At 46.4% G+C, this 19,842-nt stretch overlaps 1 protein-coding gene across 1 annotated transcript in view; it reads left to right on the forward strand.

The window, feature by feature from the left end:
* TECTA (tectorin alpha) overlaps positions 1–18,904 on the forward strand; it is a 67,529-nt gene extending 48,625 nt beyond the window's left edge. The window contains exons 13-23 of the mRNA XM_032428027.1: positions 2,704–3,087; positions 5,002–5,288; positions 6,725–7,020; positions 9,747–9,857; positions 11,024–11,226; positions 12,235–12,398; positions 12,851–13,099; positions 16,400–16,562; positions 17,720–17,807; positions 18,082–18,198; positions 18,804–18,904. Of these exons, the coding sequence (XP_032283918.1) occupies positions 2,704–3,087; positions 5,002–5,288; positions 6,725–7,020; positions 9,747–9,857; positions 11,024–11,226; positions 12,235–12,398; positions 12,851–13,099; positions 16,400–16,562; positions 17,720–17,807; positions 18,082–18,198; positions 18,804–18,904 (2,163 nt within the window). The remainder of the gene's footprint in view (positions 1–2,703; positions 3,088–5,001; positions 5,289–6,724; positions 7,021–9,746; positions 9,858–11,023; positions 11,227–12,234; positions 12,399–12,850; positions 13,100–16,399; positions 16,563–17,719; positions 17,808–18,081; positions 18,199–18,803) is intronic.
* The last annotated feature ends 938 nt before the right edge of the window (positions 18,905–19,842 follow it).

Raw genomic sequence — 19,842 nt, forward strand, 5'->3', positions numbered from 1 at the left:
AATTTTAAATGAAAAAGAACAGCAGCACTTAAAAAAAAATCTAATTGAACCGTCTGGATTAGAAATAAATTAGGCAAAAAATAAAGAATGTCTCCTTTTTGTAAAAATGCATCGCCTCGTTCTAGAACCATCAGGTTGACTTTATTCTGAGAGTAAATAAAAGAAAGGGAATATGGGGGTTGCTTTAGATTCATGTTCAATGGGAAATCTGCTTCAGTGTAGGGAGACAGAAGTGGGGCAGAAGATTAGAAAAGTAATCAAGGAAGACTTCCGGGGAGAGGTGGGTTTAGCTCTTAGAACCTTCAAATAGCTCTTACTGCTTATTTGAAAGGCAAAGGCAGAACTTGTGAGAAAAAAATAACAAAATAACTATTTTTCTCACAGTCTCGGAGGAGAGATAACCAGACTCAAAGCTGAAAAAGCACTCTTGCAATCTCTGCTCCCGGGTCCGGAGACTTACTGAAGAGTCTGCATCCATTAGGGGTGTCATGCACCCCTCAACAGGGTTGCCAGGTGTCCATGGCATCATGGAACGGAGCCGGGTTTGAGCCTCGCTGAACCACACCGCTGGTGGAGGGACACTGAGCAAGCTGTGTCATCTCCCTGAGCTTCGGGTGCCCTCTCCATGAAATGTGGCTCTAATACCAGCTCCGTACGGTTGTTGTAGAAATAACCTCCACCAGGTGCCTGGCACCTAGCAGCTCAATAGTTGGGAGATGCTATTGTGTTTGTTGTTTTTATTCCCTTGAATAGCATTTTGTCAATAAAAAAATCCAGGCGTGTTAATGAAATGATGCATATAAAAGCCCTTGGAACTCTCAGGAAACGCAGGTAGAGAGAGCTCTCCGCGGCTATTAGCACTATAAACATGATTATCCGATTTTTATCAGAAAGTCAGTGGGTTTTGACAACGGCTTCTATCTGGGAAGTAGCAAACTTACAGAACAAATAATCCACATCTCCTTGCCACTATTCAAACAAGCTTGGGGGTTTGGTTATACAACAAATTTCTTTGGAAATAAAGGGAGAACACATCTAGCCATTAGCATGTAGGGTACTCACCCAGCTGTCATTGCCAGGTCTAACTAAGGTAAAGAAAGCCACGCTGGGCCCAGTGACTTCCCTGTGAAGCTAGCTTCATGATCAAGTTCTCCTGGGGGATGAGTTATTTACCCTTTATCATATCCACATATGCCAGGTTATTTTTCTCTTTCTGCCCATGTAATGTCTGACTTCTTATCAGAGAGAGGCCAGACCATCCACTCAATTATTCTGCAAATCTGATAAGAGAAATGAAGTCAATTTGCGAGGCGGCTGGCACCAGGAATATTTTTCAGGTCTGGAAGGAGGAAAGCCTTGGTTCCAGGAATAACTTCACTTTGAGGACGAAAGAATCAGCAGTGGCATCTTGACGTGCACTGCACTGAGAAAACTTGTCCTGGAGATCTCGTTCTCTATCTATTTACCTTCGAATCCGATCATTACTCATATGTGATAGCTGGGATTTTGATAAGTCTATCCATGAAGCCGGAAACAGTGACCAGACAGAAGCAGAGGCCTTCCTGTGCCTAGTTGGCACATCTCTGGGGAGTGCTGTTCTGGTCAATTGAATTAGTGCCTACATCACGGGTCTTTCGAAGCGGTCTACTTGTTGAGACCACACCCCACCTGGACGATCATGACCAATTTCCAACTATTCCCTGGAGTTCTCAATCTAGAACAAGGGCAAGTTCAAGAGCACAAACTCCACCAAGTACAACTGGGTCTACAGATGATTGCTTGTTTGGGGAAGAATAGGAAATTATAGGCTGCCACCATGGAATATAGACTTTGCTACAGGTATTTTATGTAACTATGTAATTTCTCACCTTCTCAAAGAGCATGAGTGGCTCTTCTCCAGTAAGAATAGCATCTACAATTTATTGAGTGCTTATGCTACGCCAGGAAACATGCCTTATAAGGTCTTACTTAATTTAATCTTCAGGGCTGCCCTGCAAGACTGTATTGTTACCTCCAATTGAGATCTGAGCAAACGGAGGCTCTGGGAGGTTGGTAGTGTTCCTCAGGGTGGACACATAGGGTCCAGGGCTGGAACTGAAGCCCAGAACCTCTCTGTTCTCTAGATCCCTCCCTTCAGAACACGTAGGAATGGAGGTCCTTGCCACCACAGGAAATTCCAAGTAGATAAGTAAAGACAAAGTTTGGAATGGCTGTACTCACGGAATGTTGAAATGACTCATCACAGGAAGTGGTTATAACTTTCTTTTAACCTAGTTAAGATCTGAAGGGCCACTTTTATCATTCTTGAGCAAATTGAAATTTCATCCTCGAGGTGGAGCTGGTACTTTCCTACCAAATATTTTTCCGCTCCACCTACTTCCTCTAACAGCTAGACATTCACAGGTTGGCTGTGATTAGGTCTACAATCCAGTTGTATAAGGGTCCCAAGTTCTGGACCGAAACCAATAAAGACTAAACTGCATGTCGTCTGGCATCCGAGTGGCGTGGAACCGATGTCACGTTTACACGGCAGCAAACCCCCTCCTGCTCCCTGTTGCAGATTCCAGCCCCCTTGGCGGGAGGCTAGCCCAGCCCCCAGCCCGGAACAGGGTCCACATGGAGGCGCCCCCCGGGACACAGGGGGGAAGGGGTCCCCCGGGACTGCCCACAGCCAGCATTTAACCCCCGCCACCTCTCTTGCAGCCCAAGCAGCTGTTCTGGAACAGCGACTGCACGCGGCGCTGCCGCTGCTTCCGCCGCAACCTGATCCAGTGCGACCCGCGCCAGTGCAAGTCGGACGAGGAGTGCGCGCTGCGCAACGGGGTGCGCGGCTGCTTCAGCACCAAGACCTCCTACTGCCTGGCGGCCGGCGGCGGCGTCTTCCGCACCTTCGACGGCGCCTTCCTCCGCTTCCCCGCCAACTGCGCCTTTGTGCTCTCCACCATCTGCCAGAAGCTGCCCGACATCTCCTTCCAGCTCATCATCAACTTCGACAAGTGGTCGGCGCCCAACCTCACCATCATCTCGCCCGTCTACTTCTACATTAACGAAGAGCAGATTCTCATCAACGACCGGAACACCGTCAAGGTGACAAGCCTGTGGTCGATTCTTCAGACACGTGCCCCGGAACAAGGGCCTGGCTAGGGGACCTTGCGGTTTTTCCGGATAACCCAGTTGGAGGATAGTAGGTTGTTCCTCTGCATGTGCCCTACACAGATGACCAGATTTTCAGGAATGAAAGTCTAAAGATTCTGCAGGCATGAGAACCGGCCCTGTTTTGTCCTTTGCTGACCCTTCTGGGGCCACTAATGACAGCGTGGCTGCTAATAGAGTCTCAGGTGATAAAACGGTAGATAAGTCAGCTTTGACTCTGGATTAATTTCCAAAAAGCATCTTGTTTGTTTTTCAGAGCCCTTAAAAGTATTCTTGGCTCTGCTCAGCTGTACCAAGCCGAGCTCTTTCATTTCCGCTATCCTTTCTAAAAGCCAGGAGAAGGCAAGCATTTGCCTATAAAAATAATGACCTCGCTAAAAACCTGATGGAGCATCCCCCACTATCAGAGGGCTCCATGATGACAGAGCAAGCGAAAGAAAATGGGAGGCTGAATACGGTGGATTTCTCTTAGGTTGGCCCTCCCTTAGCCTGGCTGGCTGGTCTCTGGTGAATCTTAGACTGGCATATTAAATAAATGTGAATCTCCAACCAACCCCCATAACTGATACGGCTCCCCAACTTGGATTCCTCCCGCCCCTTCCATGTAAGATATAATCTGCTCTGATAAACTCCTGAAAGCCACCTCCAGCCTCTCAGCTAAACCAGGCTGCTCACAAGCCGGCAGACCTGAAAGATGGCGCCAGTCCCCAGTGCTGTGAGTCCAGCTGGGGAGGGGCAGGTAGAGAGCCAGGACACACACATTAACGTTTTCCAGAATTAAGCTTATTGTGTGTATTCTGCTTTCCGCCACTGGCTCATTGCATTGAGCATATCTTTGTTTGGAAAATCATCAGATAGCTTAGTGTGCAGCGTTAGGCAAAAGACTGGCGGTATTTTGCAAGCTTAAAAGGAAGAGTCTGGATTTTAATACTGGTTTTTAACTTCAGTGAAAGCTGCTACTGGTTTTGACACTCACTCCAGCTCTTCTTACAAATTGGCCCACATAGACACAACTGCATTGCTCCCGAATACGGGAGCTAGAAAGTCAAAATGACCACCCGAGAGAGCAAAACTGACATTATTGCTGAATAAAATACTCCAAGCTGGCCAAAATGGTAAAGAATCATATTTTGCAAAAGGGTTCTGCTTTTTTTTAAGAAACAAAAGTTACTAATAACCGGGGGCGGGGGGGAATCAATTTATTTGGTAAGTACAGGAAAAGCACATTATGTTCTGTCCTAAGGGCTAAGAAAAGAAACTGTTAGAAAGTAGGTGAATGATGAATGCAGAAAATACTGTGCCCATAGGACCTTTGGGGTGGGGGAGACCTCCAGTTTGGACCTTATACACAAGAAAACAATAAACATGGCAGTGATCCCCAGATTCATTTCAACCGTGTTTGACATTCCTTAGCACAGGATTGGGATTTCATTTCAGTAATTGGTTTATGCTGGGGAAAGTTTTATACAAAAATCCAGCCATTTGTAGTGGGTTGTACTTTTATAATGTTTTCTTATCTTTCTGCCTCCATGTTTTGCAGCTTTGGGGGGAACTGTGGACAGTATGATGAGTAAATGCCTTTAAACTCTAAGGCAGTGTTCAGCAAGCTACAGAATTTGACCAAATCCACTTGCTGCCTTTTTTTTTTTTTAAATAAAGCTTTATTGGAATGCAGCCTCCTTAATTTAATTACATATTGTCTAGGGCTGTTTTCATGCCCTGAGGGCAGAGTTGAGTAGCAATAGCGATCATATAGCCCACAAAGCCTATAAACATCTATAGTGGCCCTTTATAGGAACAACTGCCAACCCCTACTATAATCTACTTTCTCTCCCCCATCTCCCACAGGTGAATGGCACACAAGTGAATGTTCCATTTATAACTGGGCTGGCAACCAAAATCTACAGCAGTGAGGGGTTCCTGGTGATAGACACCAGCCCCGACATCCAGATCTACTACAATGGTTTCAACGTCATAAAAATCAGCATCAGCGAGAGGCTGCAGAACAAAGTGTGTGGTCTCTGTGGCAACTTCAATGGGGACTTAACTGATGACTATGTGACCTTGCGGGGGAAGCCAGTGGTGAGCAGCGTGGTGCTGGCCCAGAGCTGGAAAACCAATGGCATGCAGAAGAGGTGAGAGTTCCAGCTGCTAGACTCAGTGTCCCACGTCCCCCCGTGTCCATGACAGGTGTTAATGAGGAATGCACTCTCTAGAGTAGCACCACTCCTCTCCTGCAAAGAGCTGAGCCCTAGGTCTTGGGAGTTTTCATGAGACAAATAGGCACAGCAGAGGCCTAAGTAATTTCTTGAATGGCAGAGGAAGGAACTGGGCTTAGATGATATGATTCCAAGTCTTCATGTCATCTAGCCCTTGGCCAAACAGAAGAGGGTGCCCAGGATTAACCCCTGAGGTCTTGACCAGCTGCCCACCTGCTGGGACTTAGGAGAAAAAGTCCCTTGCTTCCCAGGGCTGGGTCTAATTATGTGTCCGTGACTCTCACCAGAATGCAGGTAGAGTTTGGCAGAGATCAGGAAAGCCTTTTCAAAAATGGAAGTCACCAAAGTTATTATGAGGCCCCTCTCTTGCCAGTTGAGATAGAATGAGTTAAACAAGTTATTCCAAAGGTACTTAATTCAGATTACCTCTGAGCTGCTGAATTTTGTAATACATTTCTGGATCTATAGATATGCTTCTTTTTCATGCTAATTCTTTGCTTTTATAAAGGTTCCATCCCTTGTACTTTAGCATCAGCTAAATGCCCAGATGGGGAAATGACGCGGGTATAAACAGAATACTATCTCATAAATTAGACGATCCTGAATTATAGGACCCAGAGCCGAAAAAACCTCAGGCAATATCTAGTCCAATCTCTTCCTTTTCTAGGTGAAATGGAAGCTAGAGCAGAATGAATTACATGAGGGGCCCTGTTAAGTGGCAAAGTCCAGAATCTCCTCCTGAGGAGTTACGATTCTGTTTGAGCTTCTCCCTTCTTCCCTTTCTTCTTTCCTCCCTTCCTCTCTTTCTTCCTTCCTCCCTTCCTTTTCTTGCTTTATAAACTATTTCAGCTGGATACCAATTTTCTTGTGACGGTTTTGCTTTTGGTCTCTGATAGCTATATGGGAGGTAGTTTAGAAGGCTTCTAGACAACTATTATACCAACTATCATTATTACTATTATTGATTAATAATAATAGTAACTCTCATTATTATTATGGTTGTTATTGGTTATTATATCAATACCTGTTCATGGTTATGGTATCAATCCTATCGAAGGTTAACAGTTTTCATATCGGTATCTGCCTTTCATCTGACACGTTGGCCTCCGACCCATTATTTTAGTTTACCCTCACTTCTCCCGGCGATAGCAACAATAGGAATTACTGTGCCGCTTTCTTAGATGGATAGATTGAGGCCAGTAGCCCTGATTTACCTAAGATCACATAGCTAATTAGCATTTGGAATCCACATACTTCACTGACTTCCGGATTAGCAGACGAGGTAACAGGTGGGGTCTTCCCTCCCAGCGGGGATCTCGGGGGGCTGTTTGGGTCTCGCTTCGTCTGACCAGACGTCTCGCTCCTAGCTGCAACGAGCTGCAGTTCTCTCAGTACACGGCCATGTGTGATAATGTGCACATCCAGAAGATGCAGGGCGACGGCTACTGCCTGAAGCTCACGGACATGAAGGGCTTCTTCCAGCCCTGCTACGGGCTTCTCGACCCCCTCCCCTTCTACGAGTCCTGCTACCTGGACGGCTGCTACAACCACCACAAGTTCCAGGTCTGTGGCTCCCTGGCAGCCTATGGGGAGTCCTGTCGCTCCTTCGGGATCCTCAGCACTGAGTGGATCGAGAAGGAGAATTGCTGTAAGAGAATTATTTTATTTCTGCGTGTTCTTTTCGAGCTAAGAGAACAGCCTTGCAGGCAACACCGCTTGGGCTAGGCCTGGCTGGCTGGCCTCCACCTTTAGCCATAGGTCTGTCCCCAGGCTTAAAGAGTTGAGAGCTACAGCAGAGATTCTATGGGGACGGGGGCATTTCAGGGGAGCCTCACTCGCCTGTGGTTCCACTCCAGCTATGGAATTTGGGACACCAGCTTGGGCAGATGAGGTTCTTTGGGTTGGAGGAGCACCCGTTTAGTAACTGATGAGGTAGAGGGACGAACATACTGACTGCCTTCAGATCTCGAATCCAGCTCTTCTCGCCTCCTTGAACATGGGTCAGAGCCCAGCTCAGAAAGGGAAGGCATGTGGCAAGTGGCAAGCTGAGTTGGAATTGCACCAACTCTATCTGCCTGCCTTGAAAGGAAGCTGTGGTTGGATTTATAAAGGGATTGTACATATATTAAATTAGCTGATAAACCAATGATCTATAGACTCCTTTTTTTAATTTAAATTCAATTAGCCAACATAGAGTACATCATTAGTTTCAGATGTAGAGTTCAGTAATTCATCAGTTGCATAGAACACCCAGTGCTCCTCACATCACGTGCCCTCCTTAATGCCCGTCACCCAGTAGATCTATAGATTCTTATATTTTTTTCTGTAGTAAGAAAATCATTTTGATGTGTAGATCCATTATATTATTTGGTCATTTTCTTACTAAGTTAATCAAACAGATGGAGCAAATATGTATATAAACATATATAAATGTGTCATCACCTGTCTTTTTAATGCAGTATGAAATTGTGGCCAACAGTGTGTGTATTTTGCCAACCCGGTGTGCATCCAGGTACCAACACAAAAACTGGCACATTGCAAGACTGCATGCATGTCAGTAAATTTGCAGACTAAACCTGACCAGGAGTAGGGATGCACTTAATTCAGAACCTAAAAACAATGTAGTTGATTAGAATATGTATCCAATGATTTCAGAAACTTTTTTTTTTTAAGATTTTATTTATTTATTTGAGAGAGAGAATGAGATAGAGAGAGAGCATGAGACGGGGGAAGGTCAGAGGGAGAAGCAGACTCCCTGCTGAGCAGGGAGCCCGATGCGGGGCTCGATCCCGGGACTCCAGGATCATGACCTGAGCTGAAGGCAGTCGCTTAACCAACTGAGCCACCCAGGCGCCCTTGATTTCAGAAACTCTTAACAAGCAAATTACTAGTCTCTCTTGGAAATCAACATACATTTTTTGATAACTTTAATATTTTATCCTGTTGTGTTAATAAGCAATAGTTTCAATAATTTTAAAATTAACTGTTTTGAACCTTTAAGAACTTCTCTCTGTATAAGGGCATGTCTTATTTGCCAATTGGTATATGGACCACCATATTGGTAAGGGAAGTGCTTTTTTCCTTCTGTGGGCTATAGCCTCCCCACTTTGCTATTCTCTTGGGCTGTTTTCATGTCGTGTTAATCAGCCGTAACATTCGCTGAGTGGCCGTTGTGTGCACTGTGTAGGCACTGGACACACTGGTCAAATGAAAGGATCTTTATAAAAGGAAGCCTTTAAAAATAAATGTATTTAAATTATGCTGATGGCTCTCCGTTAGTGGTCTTTCTGGGAATTAAGACAGGGTGATGCCAAGCCATCCCGAAACTCCCACGTATCACAGTGAGTTACTTAGCAGAGGGGCGTGGCAGCTGAGTCAGGAGAAGTATCTGAGACAGCACGGGGTTTTGCTTTGTTTTTAAATTCTTGAAGCTAACTTGGCTCATGCTGGGATTGAACAGTTGTTGTTTCTTTAGCACTCACCATCCCATGCCATGATGAATAGGAGGATTATTACATCTGATAGGGAGAAAGTTTCTTTAAATAAAGAAACGAGCATCTAAAAGAAAATGCTCTCAATTAGTGTTTCTTAAACTGGGGAGTTGACGATCTTGCAGGTGGTCTGTGGACTCATCTGCTACAGAAATAATTGTTTATAATATGATGATGATGGCACTCCACATACATTTGTTTTTTACTTACAGTTTTACCCTTGTTGGCAAAACAGTACAATTAATCTAAGTCAGTGCCGGCGAGTTGTGTGTAGGTTTGGGTGTGTCTATTTTTATAAAATTAAGTACATAGAAGTTTATGGGGAAAGTAGACCATGAATCAAAACAGACCAGCAAGTCCTATCTGAAGGACCTCTCTGGGACTTTACTGGCCCTAAAATTTTCATTCTTAACAAATATTTATTGAGCAGCAACTATGAGGAGGCTGGCTGCAAGGGAGGATGGAGATAAATGGTTGGACCCCACTCTGTGTAAGTGCAAAGATACAAATGCGTGTAATGGTAGACCAGTGTGGTAAGAACAGGGATCGGGGTAGATCTTGGCAGTTCGCTGTGTCTCTGTATTCCATTCTCACCACTCACCTTCCACTGTGTGGACCTTGGGCATGTTGCAGCTGTGAAATGGTACTTCGTTCGCATGCAGAGCGATCGTGAGGGTTGGAGGAGATACCAAAGCCCAGTGCCAGGGCCCCGATCACTAGTGTTGTCATCGTGTTCTGGAAAGTTGCCTTGTCTGTTCATCCTCAGCTGCCATCTGACCACGGCCAATTCCATGAAAGTGGCAAGTCCAGAGTGCAGCCACCTGCTGCCGAGCATGGGTGTGAAAATCAAGTCGTGCGTGTTTGTGTTTGTTTTCCTTTTTAGCAGGAGTGGTTGAAGATCCCTGTGTGGGGGCGGACTGTCCCAACCGGACCTGTGAGCTGGAAAACGGAGGAGAGCTGTGTGGCTGCGTGGAGCCGCCCCCCTACGGTAACAGTGAGTGACACCTGCTGCCTCCCCACCCAGACTGGGCCTGATGCGGAGGCCTGGCGGCCGCGCAGAAGGACTCCAAGGGTGGAGCCCATGCAGCCGCCCTAGTTAGAGACCCACCCTGTGAAGCTTTCGTGAGCGTTGAAGCAGAACGAGGAAGCAATCTGACTTCTTCAAAGTAGGCTAATGTTCGCTTCCTCGTAGCTACAGCCTTTTCTTCAATAAATGATAACACCTAAATTTGTACATGAATAGAATCAGCCAATTCCATCTGAGGCCCCATTCAACATCAGAGAGATCCAAATTGATGTTTTAGTCTCACAGGGAAGTCAGGCAGTTTGACGCAAACATGAAACCCTCAGAGCGAGAGTGCCAGGTGCTTTAAGACTGGTTGAAAGCCAGATTAATTGGTCCTGAAGGAGACTGCGGGGTTTGAAGCAAACAGTAAACACCTAGGACCCCATGTCCCACTCCTAACCTCAGTGCCCATAAGGTAGGAAAGGCCTTGTCCCCACCGGGCACACCCATGATGTCGGCCTGAAGGGGGTGCTGCTTTGCCCCCCCCCCCCAGCCCCGTGCCCTTGCTGGAACCAAATAACTCAGAAGGCATGTGCTAAATTGCAGCATTCTACTTGACTGAAAGATTCCCTAGGAGGGCTGCTGTTCAAGGGCTTCACCTGAGCAGATAAAATCCTTCTCTCTGTTTCTCTAGTGCTCGTTAGCTTGTGTTTTATGTACTCCTAGAAAATGTCAATTGGCCTAATAGTGTCAAAAATCTCCTAGTGGGGGCTCCAGGAGTGGCCTGCCCGGAGCTGCTCTCACCCCGGGGCACATCTTTTAGCCTCTCTAGGATAATCCAGATGCGGTACACAGCTTAGGGGAAAGTAGCTCCAACCAAAGTGTGGCAAGGTCCTAGGTTTGTGAAGAAAAGACAAAACACACTTTACTAGCATGTTAATCTTTTTTAAAAAGCTTAACAACATCCTGGTTATTGCTTTGAATAACTTCATGTGCTCTTTTGGTTGGATCAAAGCTTAATTAGAAACGCCCAGCCTTTGTGTGAAGATCACTAGCCTCTTCTCAAGGATCCAGTCGTGGGACGCCTCACCCCCACCCCTGCAGCGCCACCAGCCCCCCCCCGACTTGCCTTTCATACTAACTGTTCCCTGCAGACTCCCATGACATCATTGATGCGGAGGTGACCTGCAAGGCGGCCCAGATGGAAGTGTCCATATCGAAGTGCAGACTCTTCCAGCTCGGCTTTGAGAGGGAGGGTGTGAGGATCAACGACAGACAGTGTTCCCACATCGAGGGGGAAGATTTCATCTCCTTTCAGATCAACAACACCAAAGGGAATTGTGGCAACATCGTGCAGGTGAGAACCTGGGGCCGGAAAGGACATCCGGCTGAGGTAGTGACAGCCCCGAGGGTTTGCACGTTGGGTATCTTTAAAGCCAACTTCAGGGTGGTTTACTTAAAAATATCCTCCGTGGAAAACAACACAAGACATATCCGACATGAAAGACATCAAGGAGAGAAGAATCATCGGGTGCTGAGTGGTTAATTGAACTGAAAGATCAGGATAAGTGACAGGCTCCTGTCCTCGGTTTGCGCTGTCCGCTGTCATCCTTTGCCCTGCATGTTGACAAATTTTTGTTACCTTGTTCATGCTTCTCTTGTTCTTCCAGGTAAAGGAAGAGTTTTTGGGGGGAAGGGTGTCCCAGACACCATGTAACGGTTGGCTGCAGAAATACATCAAGGTCCCAACTTTTCATGTCAGATTATCCAATGTATAGGTTGGCAAAGCATCTTGCTTCTTATCCTCCTGTTACCCTTCTTATCCTTCTTATCCTCCTGTTCCTTCCTATAAAATATATATGTATGTATATGTATATATATTTTATATATATATAACCATGTTCATTAGCACTTTATCAGGGAATGAAAGGAGTGAGCAGGTGCAACTTGCCTTTGTTCATTGTGGTCCTTGTGGGAAAGTCTGGTAGAAGATTTGGTGCAGGAGAGATTTTGGATTAGGACTTGAAAAAGAAGATTTATATTACCCTGGGATGGCAATACTTCATGCTGTCCCCAGCTTGGGTTCCCACAGATAACTAGGGCTGGTTGTAGTTAGAATTCAGGGTACATGGATTCAGCCTCCGTGGACACTCAAGGTTATCAGACTGAAGGGTGCTGTTGACATCTATTGCAATACTTTCGTTATTACTGTTAGTAAATGCTGAAGCTTGCTCCATCCTGACTTATACCAGCCTCTGGGTTATGTATGGAATGAAGCCATTTCCCCACTTTCAGGGCTGTGGATTTGAAATGCAAGCCACATACTCCCACATTTAATGATTTCTGACCTTCCTTTGCTCTGCAGTCCAATGGCACTCATATCATGTATAAAAACACAGTCTGGATAGAAAGTGCCAACAACACTGGCAATATCATCACTAGGGACCGGACGATCAATGTGGAATTTTCGTGCGCTTATGAGCTGGATATCAAGATCTCTTTAGATTCTGTTGTGAAGCCTATGCTAAGGTAAAGAATCTCATGGGCTGTGTGCATTGCTTTGTCTTTTCCTTGACAGTCAAGGTTAGCATAATCAAAATTGTTTGCTAGCATTTGTCTTTGAAACACTAGGGAAGAAACAGTTCATATTTTCTGCACCTAAATGCCTCAGACCAGCACTGTGCAATAGAACTTTCTACAATGATGGAAATGTACTGTATTACTATCCAATACAATAGCTGTATGTCAAAATTGAGCAATTGAAATGTGGTTAGGGGTGCTGAGGAATTGATTTTTTTTTAAATTTTATTTAATTTTCATTTTAATTGCCACATGTGGCTTGCCATTTTGGGTACCATTTTGGACTTACGCTTTGCTATCATCTGCTTTGCCTTCCCTCTGCGTTTTTGGCTTGAAAATAGTAGCAATTGAATACATATAATTGTTTGGGGTCCCTTGCCTCATGATTGTTTCCCTTTTAGTGTCATTAATCTCACAGTTCCAACCCAAGAAGGCAGCTTCACCACCAAGATGGCGCTCTACAAAAATGCTTCCTACAAACATCCTTACCGCCAGGGTGAGGTGGTGTTGACAACTCGAGATGTGCTGTACGTAGGGGTCTTTGTGGTTGGAGCTGACTCCACACACTTGCTCCTGACACTGAACAAATGCTATGCTACCCCCTCCCGCGACAGCAATGACAAACTCCGATACTTCATCATTGAAGGAGGGTGAGTGGCCTCTTATCAGAGGACAGCCTCAGAGCCTTTCAGATAAATACTGGTCCACGTCAGGTTTTAAAGAAGAGAGTGGGAGCTAATGTTGTATTCTGCATCCATGAACCAGAATGCTCTTAACAGCCTGTGAGGTACACATTGGATGAGCAATGAGCAGGCTGAGGCTCAGGGAGGCCAAGCAACTTGCTTAAAGTCACAGAGCAACTTAGTAGCAGATCCCCGAGTCCTTGTGGCATTAACTACAAAATGCTTTGTTTGCAATGTGATCCAAGAGGGGATTGTGTCCTGCCGACTTCGAGTTTCAGCTTGAGAGAAATGTGGATCACCTGCACAAAAGCATATTGTGAGAAGGAAAGGTTGGTGAACAGGACACCTGTCAAAATTTGAAAAGAACTAGAATAATAGAACAGAATAAGAGAGTAAGTGGAAGAAACTACAATAGCCTATAAAATCAAGGAGTTTCTTCTTATTCACTGCTAAATGCCTGGCACCTACTATGTTTCCTGAAACGCGGTGGTTATATAACAAAATTTACAGAAGGAATGAATCAGAAGAAAAGACTATAGACCAAACCACAATAATGAGAATTATTTTTATTTTTTAAAAACTGGTTATGTCAAGTAACAGTAGTTCTGGCCAGCTGTGAAAATTAAACAAAGACAGACTAACAGGAGAAAAGCATACACGTTTATTTAATATGGGTTTTAGGTGACACAGAAGCCTCCATAAGGAAATGAGGAGAAAGGAAGTGGTCGAACCTGAGAACTTTCTGCTAGGTTAGACCAAGAAGGGACCATGGAGAAGTATGAGAGGTCAAAGGGTATGTGGTAAGTGTAGTAAACTGGGGGAAGCTTAGCAGAGCCTCTTGGTTAGGATTCTTCCTGATGTCCCTCTGTCTTTGGAGGTAAGGATGCTTCTTTTGTGAAGGAGGGAGGGCCCCTGGCACCTGAGGGCTTTTTGACCTGTTTCAGGAGAGTAGAGTCAGGGGAAGGTCACCGTGACCTTTCTGCCTCTGCTGTTTTCTCAAACTCCTTCACCTTAAAATACTCAGTATGCCAAGGGGCCCGATTTTGGGGAGTACCGTGTCCTGACCCCCATGACTAGCCTGGGTCGACACCTACCCTGAGGTGGTCAGGGAGCTCTGTGGATACTACAATTAGCTTCAAGGTTGAAAAGGAATAGTTTCTCAAAAGAAGGTATGGTTCTGGGCAAACTGGATATCCATGGCTTTGCAGAGAAGTTGGGTACACGGTTCAGCCAGGGGGACTCAATTAGCCAGCGGCAGAGAGGAACCCTTTCAAGTATCGTGACACACAGCCTCCCTAACCGGCCGGACAGGACTGGTGGCACGGGGTGCGGAGGCTTTTGACTTCCTGAGCTTCTTGGGCTTTTCAGAGGCAAAGGGAAGGACGTGGTGACTCCTCGGTGGCTCGCAGCCTGGATGCCTCTCCTTCCCATCGAAGTCCTTTCCTAAAGTGAAAGAGCTCAGATACCAGCCCGGTTGGAGGGCCTGTGTCTCCTTTGGAGGACGCAGTGGCATTTAGCAGTTTTTAAATAGTGCTTGATAGACTTGACCCAGAGAGGAGAGTGAGTGAGTGAGTGCGCGTGTTCATAAATCGCAGCCTCCCCCGGGTCTGAACAAAGGCCTTCCAGATGAAACTGTTGTTTGCTTTCGTCCTATGGGGGAATTTTAGTTCATGAGTCCTTCTGACCTTTCTTGGAGGGCTGTGGTTATTGTGTTCCCAGTGAACTTGTCCAGTGGGAAAACTGATGCACAGTGACGAACGTGTGAGCAGCAAAATGGCTTCACTTCAGAATTTTGGGGGGTCAGCTCGGTGGAGGGCAGCAATGCTACCACCATCTCCCAGTGACTCAGAAGTCCCACCATGCCCGTCGCTGTTGTCTCCTCTTCGTGCACCTGGACAGAGGAAAGGACAGTTGTTCCTCTGATGGTAGACAAAGGGTTCTAGTGCTTGGCTTGTGTGCTCACATGGAGGCAGGCATCCACAGAGCCTGTCGCTCCTTCCCCAACCCCTTCCTTCTGCTCCATGCGTTTCCGGTACCTGAATATCAAGTCATCGGTCTGGGAGGGGGTGGTCTGGTTAAGGGGGAAGGCCTGTGTGAAGATTGGAGAGTTGTGAACATTTTAGAAACTTTGAACCCATTTAGATTATTCAAATGAATAACAGTGACAAGGAAAAGTACAGCAAGTAAGCTTTAACTTCAAAACATTTAAGAAACGATCGCCTTGAAGACTAATTGCAAAACCTAATAGGTGTGGGGATGCTGGAGGATAACTCCGGTTTTTAATTTTCCTTATCACTAAGGTATTTAATCCTGTGGGTACGGGAAGGAAAGATTTAAAAAAAAAAAAAGAGTCACTCTTTATCTTCATCATTTTTAGATAACTTCTCAGCCCCTATAGGCCAACCTTGGCCACGGTGGCACAGTTCATGCGTTCACTCATGCATTCATCCACAAAGATATTTAGATCCGTCCTGTAGACCCTACAGTGTGTTCGAGACCCAGTGAGGGCGACATCCGGGTTCTCGCGCTCCGGGAATCCAGAAAAGGCCACCTGTTCCCGCCTGGTCAGGTCCGTGGTAGGAGCGTGTCTGCTGAGAAGCGGGAGCCGCAGACTGGCTCTGGGGAAAGAGCAGGAGTGTGCATGCGTGGGAAGACTTCCAGATTAGGGAAACTTCATACGGAAGGACAGTGGGGCAGAAGGGGCTGTGATGCATTTGGGGAACTCTACGTGTGCCTGAGGGAGGCTGGTGGCTGTCACTGCACCACGAGGGGGGGCGGCGGGGGGAGGAGAGGTGGCCGCCTGCCGCACACGTCTTAGCTCACCCGGGACTGCTCTGCCTTCTCCAGCTCCCACCTATTTTAACATGGACCAATAAGGTTTTCATCAGTGGACCCCCCCCCACACACATACACACACTGATAATTAACCAGAGAAAGTACAGCCGAGGTGAGGACTGATGGCGTTTGCTGAGTTGGTGTCAGTAAACCAGGGCTCCGTGAGGGGCAGAATGAGAAACCGAAGCCGTGGGGAGACTGGGGGCAGTCCCTGCAGTCATCCTGCTTTTAGTTGCAGTTAGGATATTAATTTGAGGTGTTATTCGATGCTTTTAAAACAAACTATGAAAACAGACGGGAGTGGGAGTAAATGAGAAACCCACACAGTCCAGAGGTCACTCTCAAATGCAAAGACATTCTTACCTATCATGACGGCTTTAGATGAAATAGAAGCCAATGTGTGAAGCAAAGATTCCGTTTTCTCCTGAATAGGTGTCAGAACATTAAAGATAACACCATTGGCATCGAGGAGAACGGCGTCTCCTTAACCTGTCGCTTTCACGTCACTGTCTTCAAGTTCATTGGGGATTACGATGAAGTTCATCTTCATTGCGCGGTGTCACTGTGTGATTCCGAAAAGTACTCCTGTAAAATAGTAAGTGAGGGCGTGATAATGAAATGCATCGCCCTATTTCTCACTGCCCCCGGTTTGCCCAGCACGGGGATCACGATCGCCAGGATCTGGCTGGCTCCTGGGAGTTCTGTGGCTCTCGCGGCCCCTGGAAGTGGCTAAGTCGAAATCCTCCCTAGATGCTTAGGAGCGGCAATCCTCTTTGGTCAGACAGGAGAGAGAGAATGCAGTAGAATGATGTCCTCCTCTTCTCTGTCTCTGAAATGTCAGTCTGTCGTGGGCATAGCACTAGACCAGGGTTTCTGAAACCTCAGCACTATTGACCTTTTGGACCCAATTGTTCTTGGTTGTAGGGACTGTTCTGTGCCTTGTAGGATGTGTAGCAGCATCTCTGGCCTCTACCCACTAGAGGCAAAGAGCACCTCCTCCCTGGTTGTCACATCCCAAAATGCCTCCCAGCATTGCCAACTGCCCCGGGGGAGGGAGGGGCAAAACTGGCCCTGTTTGAGGACCACCACACCCGCACCCAAGTCTCAAGGAGCCAGGCCACCTGAATCTGAAGGGGAGAGTGGAGGCCAAGCTCCACCGCACAATCGAAGCAAACTCCTGGGTTCAGGGTACTTTATCCAGGAGTTCTTTAGACAGTGACTCTCCTACAGCTCATCCAGATCCACGCCGGGGCCTGAGGCTCCGCAGGGGCTCCTGGAGGGGCTGCTGGAATGAGGTGACAAACCAGTCCTCTCTTCCGTGCCAGGCTTACATCCCCTCCACAGACTCCAGTGTCCCTAAGATTTTACTGCCCCGGGATCTGCTCCCTAACCTTTAACATTCCAGCTTTGTGCTTCCCCGGCGTTTGCAGAATCAAGCTGTGAATTGTGGTCAAGCCACTTACACATGCGGCTGTCTACCCTGTTGCCGGATGCAATCCAACAGTCCTCATCCTTGGGAAGGGAGCCTCTTTGAATCGAAGTCTTATGTGGAGAATATATTTAATTCTGTTCAACATAAAGCCCAGAGTCCCGGTGGGCTCCAGGATCAAGAATGCATTGGTTCTAATTAATTGGAGTAGTGATAGCGCTCGAGGCTGGAACGACTGCCTCTTTTGGAGGTTGGAAACATGGTGAAGAATAAGTTATCAGCTTAATTGTGTGAAATTTTCCCTCTGGTGTTCTGTCTTTCAGACTTGCCCACAAAATTCCAGGATTGCCACAGATTATACCAAAGAACCTAAAGAACAGATCATTTCAGTGGGACCTATTAGGAGAAAAAGTATGTATGTCCCCCCGAAACACGTTATAAATTATTAAAACAATGGGATTTGAGGGCTCGGACTAACTCTTGGGTGTGTTTCAACTGCGACGTGAATCTGGTGACCGACCAGAGGTGGAGGGACACCCCGATGAAATCTTTACCTTGATTCTGAAAACACCACAGCGGCGCTGGGCTTTTCTTCTTGCTGTCCTCTGTTTTAAAGCATTGCCCCGAGAGCGGCGTCGAAGATTTGACCTGCCTGCCCTTGTTCCGACCAGCTGCTCTTTTTCAGGGCTGGACTGGTGTGAGGACAACGGAGGGTGTGAGCAGATCTGCACCAGCCGGGTCGATGGGCCCCTGTGCAGCTGTGTGACGGGGACCCTGCAGGCGGATGGCCAGAGCTGTAGAGGTAGATGCACCCCCTGTTCTGGGCAGGCAGCTGGGGGTGCAGGGAGCCCTCTCCCCTGAGGAGGAGACGTTCATTCGTGAAGCCCACTCAGTCAGCAATTGACCTATGAAAATTCCAGAAATTAAGATGGAAAGATGACGGGAATGCCAAGGAATTCTAGCACCATCTTGGAGATATAGATATAGATATTGATATAGATACAGATAATAATGTTTTTAACCTTTGGGTCCCTGTTCTTTTATCTAAAAGATGAAGGTGATTTAAAAAAAAAAAAAAGTTATCCAACTATTTAAGGACCAAATATTGGCCTTAAATCTGGTCACCAAGTCTACCTGGGCTGTGGCTGGGACTGGGATGGTTGATCCAACAAATGATATTTCTTGCAGTTGCCTTAGCACATGGGTTTCCCTGAGGTTAGCGGGACTCTGCTAAAGGTTGAGTTAATTCTGCTTCTTTCCTGCCTCGGTCAGCGCCTTTTGGATAAAGTGAGTTCTTGGCAATGAAGAAAGTGGGCTCATTCATTTAGCTGAGTACCACAGAGTTCTGATTCCTGTCAGAGAGCTATCTTTCTTCATAGGACTTACTATGTTCCTCTCTGTTCACAGCCTCTAATTCTTCCATTGAACTTCAAGTCTGGACGCTGCTTCTCATCATGACCCAGATTTCACTATGGCATTTTGTCTATAAATCAGGCACGACCTCATAATTAACTCAAGGTTGCTATATAAAGTACTGTAATTTACTCACTTCAATTCCCTGTAGGATAAAAGGTGTGTGCCCTTAAGTCAAAGCCTGATTGAAAGTGTCCAGCATCTCAAAGTGATACCACCTGCCTCCAATAGTCAGAGTCCCAGAAATGTGTGAAATTCCCAGCTCCTGTTTCAAAGTACACAACGGGGCTCCCAAAAGCAGGTATCTTGCCTAAAATGTCCAAACAGTTGTCACTAGAAACTTTGGTTCCCATGAAAAACCAGTAAAGGAAAAAAAACTTCTGGTTAGAGAAGTCTAACCAGGGAAATCTGTCCAACCGGTGCTGTTTCTGGATCATAGTTTTTTACCGAGAAAGGGCCTGTGGGAACAATATTGAGAAGCAATGACTGGAAGGTTTAAGGAATCTTTATGATGTTTGGAAGTGTCTGATCTACGATATGCATGTGTTGCTCACTCCTGTTTGTGATGAGCTCCTTCCCTACCCTCACGTCCCTCAACCTTGCCACGGCAGCTTGGCCACTTGGGATACTGTTTGCAGACCTGGGGAACCCCACCTCCCATCCCAGACCCAGACCCTTCTCTCTGACAAATCAACCAAATAATTTTTAATGTGTTTTATGCTTAAATAAACTTCATGTTCAAGTACTCTCAGTACTTGGTGACTGGAATCTTTCTTACTGATATTAAGCTTTGCATACTACATAGCATGCTCTGATTTCAAAAAAAGCAGCGGCTGTTGGACCAGGTAGACCCCACTGGCCAGAGCTTGAATGTGTTTTGTCGTGTGTACTTACAGAGAGTTAGCAGGACATGAAGGTGCAGGACAGAAGAGAGACAGCATCCTCTTTTGTATATAGTATGTAAACACGCATTCGCTGTGATTAACTGCAAACCGGAGGCCTGCTAAATATAATCCCTGGACTGCCTCTCTTT

This window comes from Phoca vitulina, unplaced genomic scaffold (genome assembly GCF_004348235.1).
Source record: "Phoca vitulina isolate PV1807 unplaced genomic scaffold, GSC_HSeal_1.0 scaffold38, whole genome shotgun sequence".
Lineage (NCBI taxonomy): Eukaryota > Metazoa > Chordata > Mammalia > Carnivora > Phocidae > Phoca > Phoca vitulina.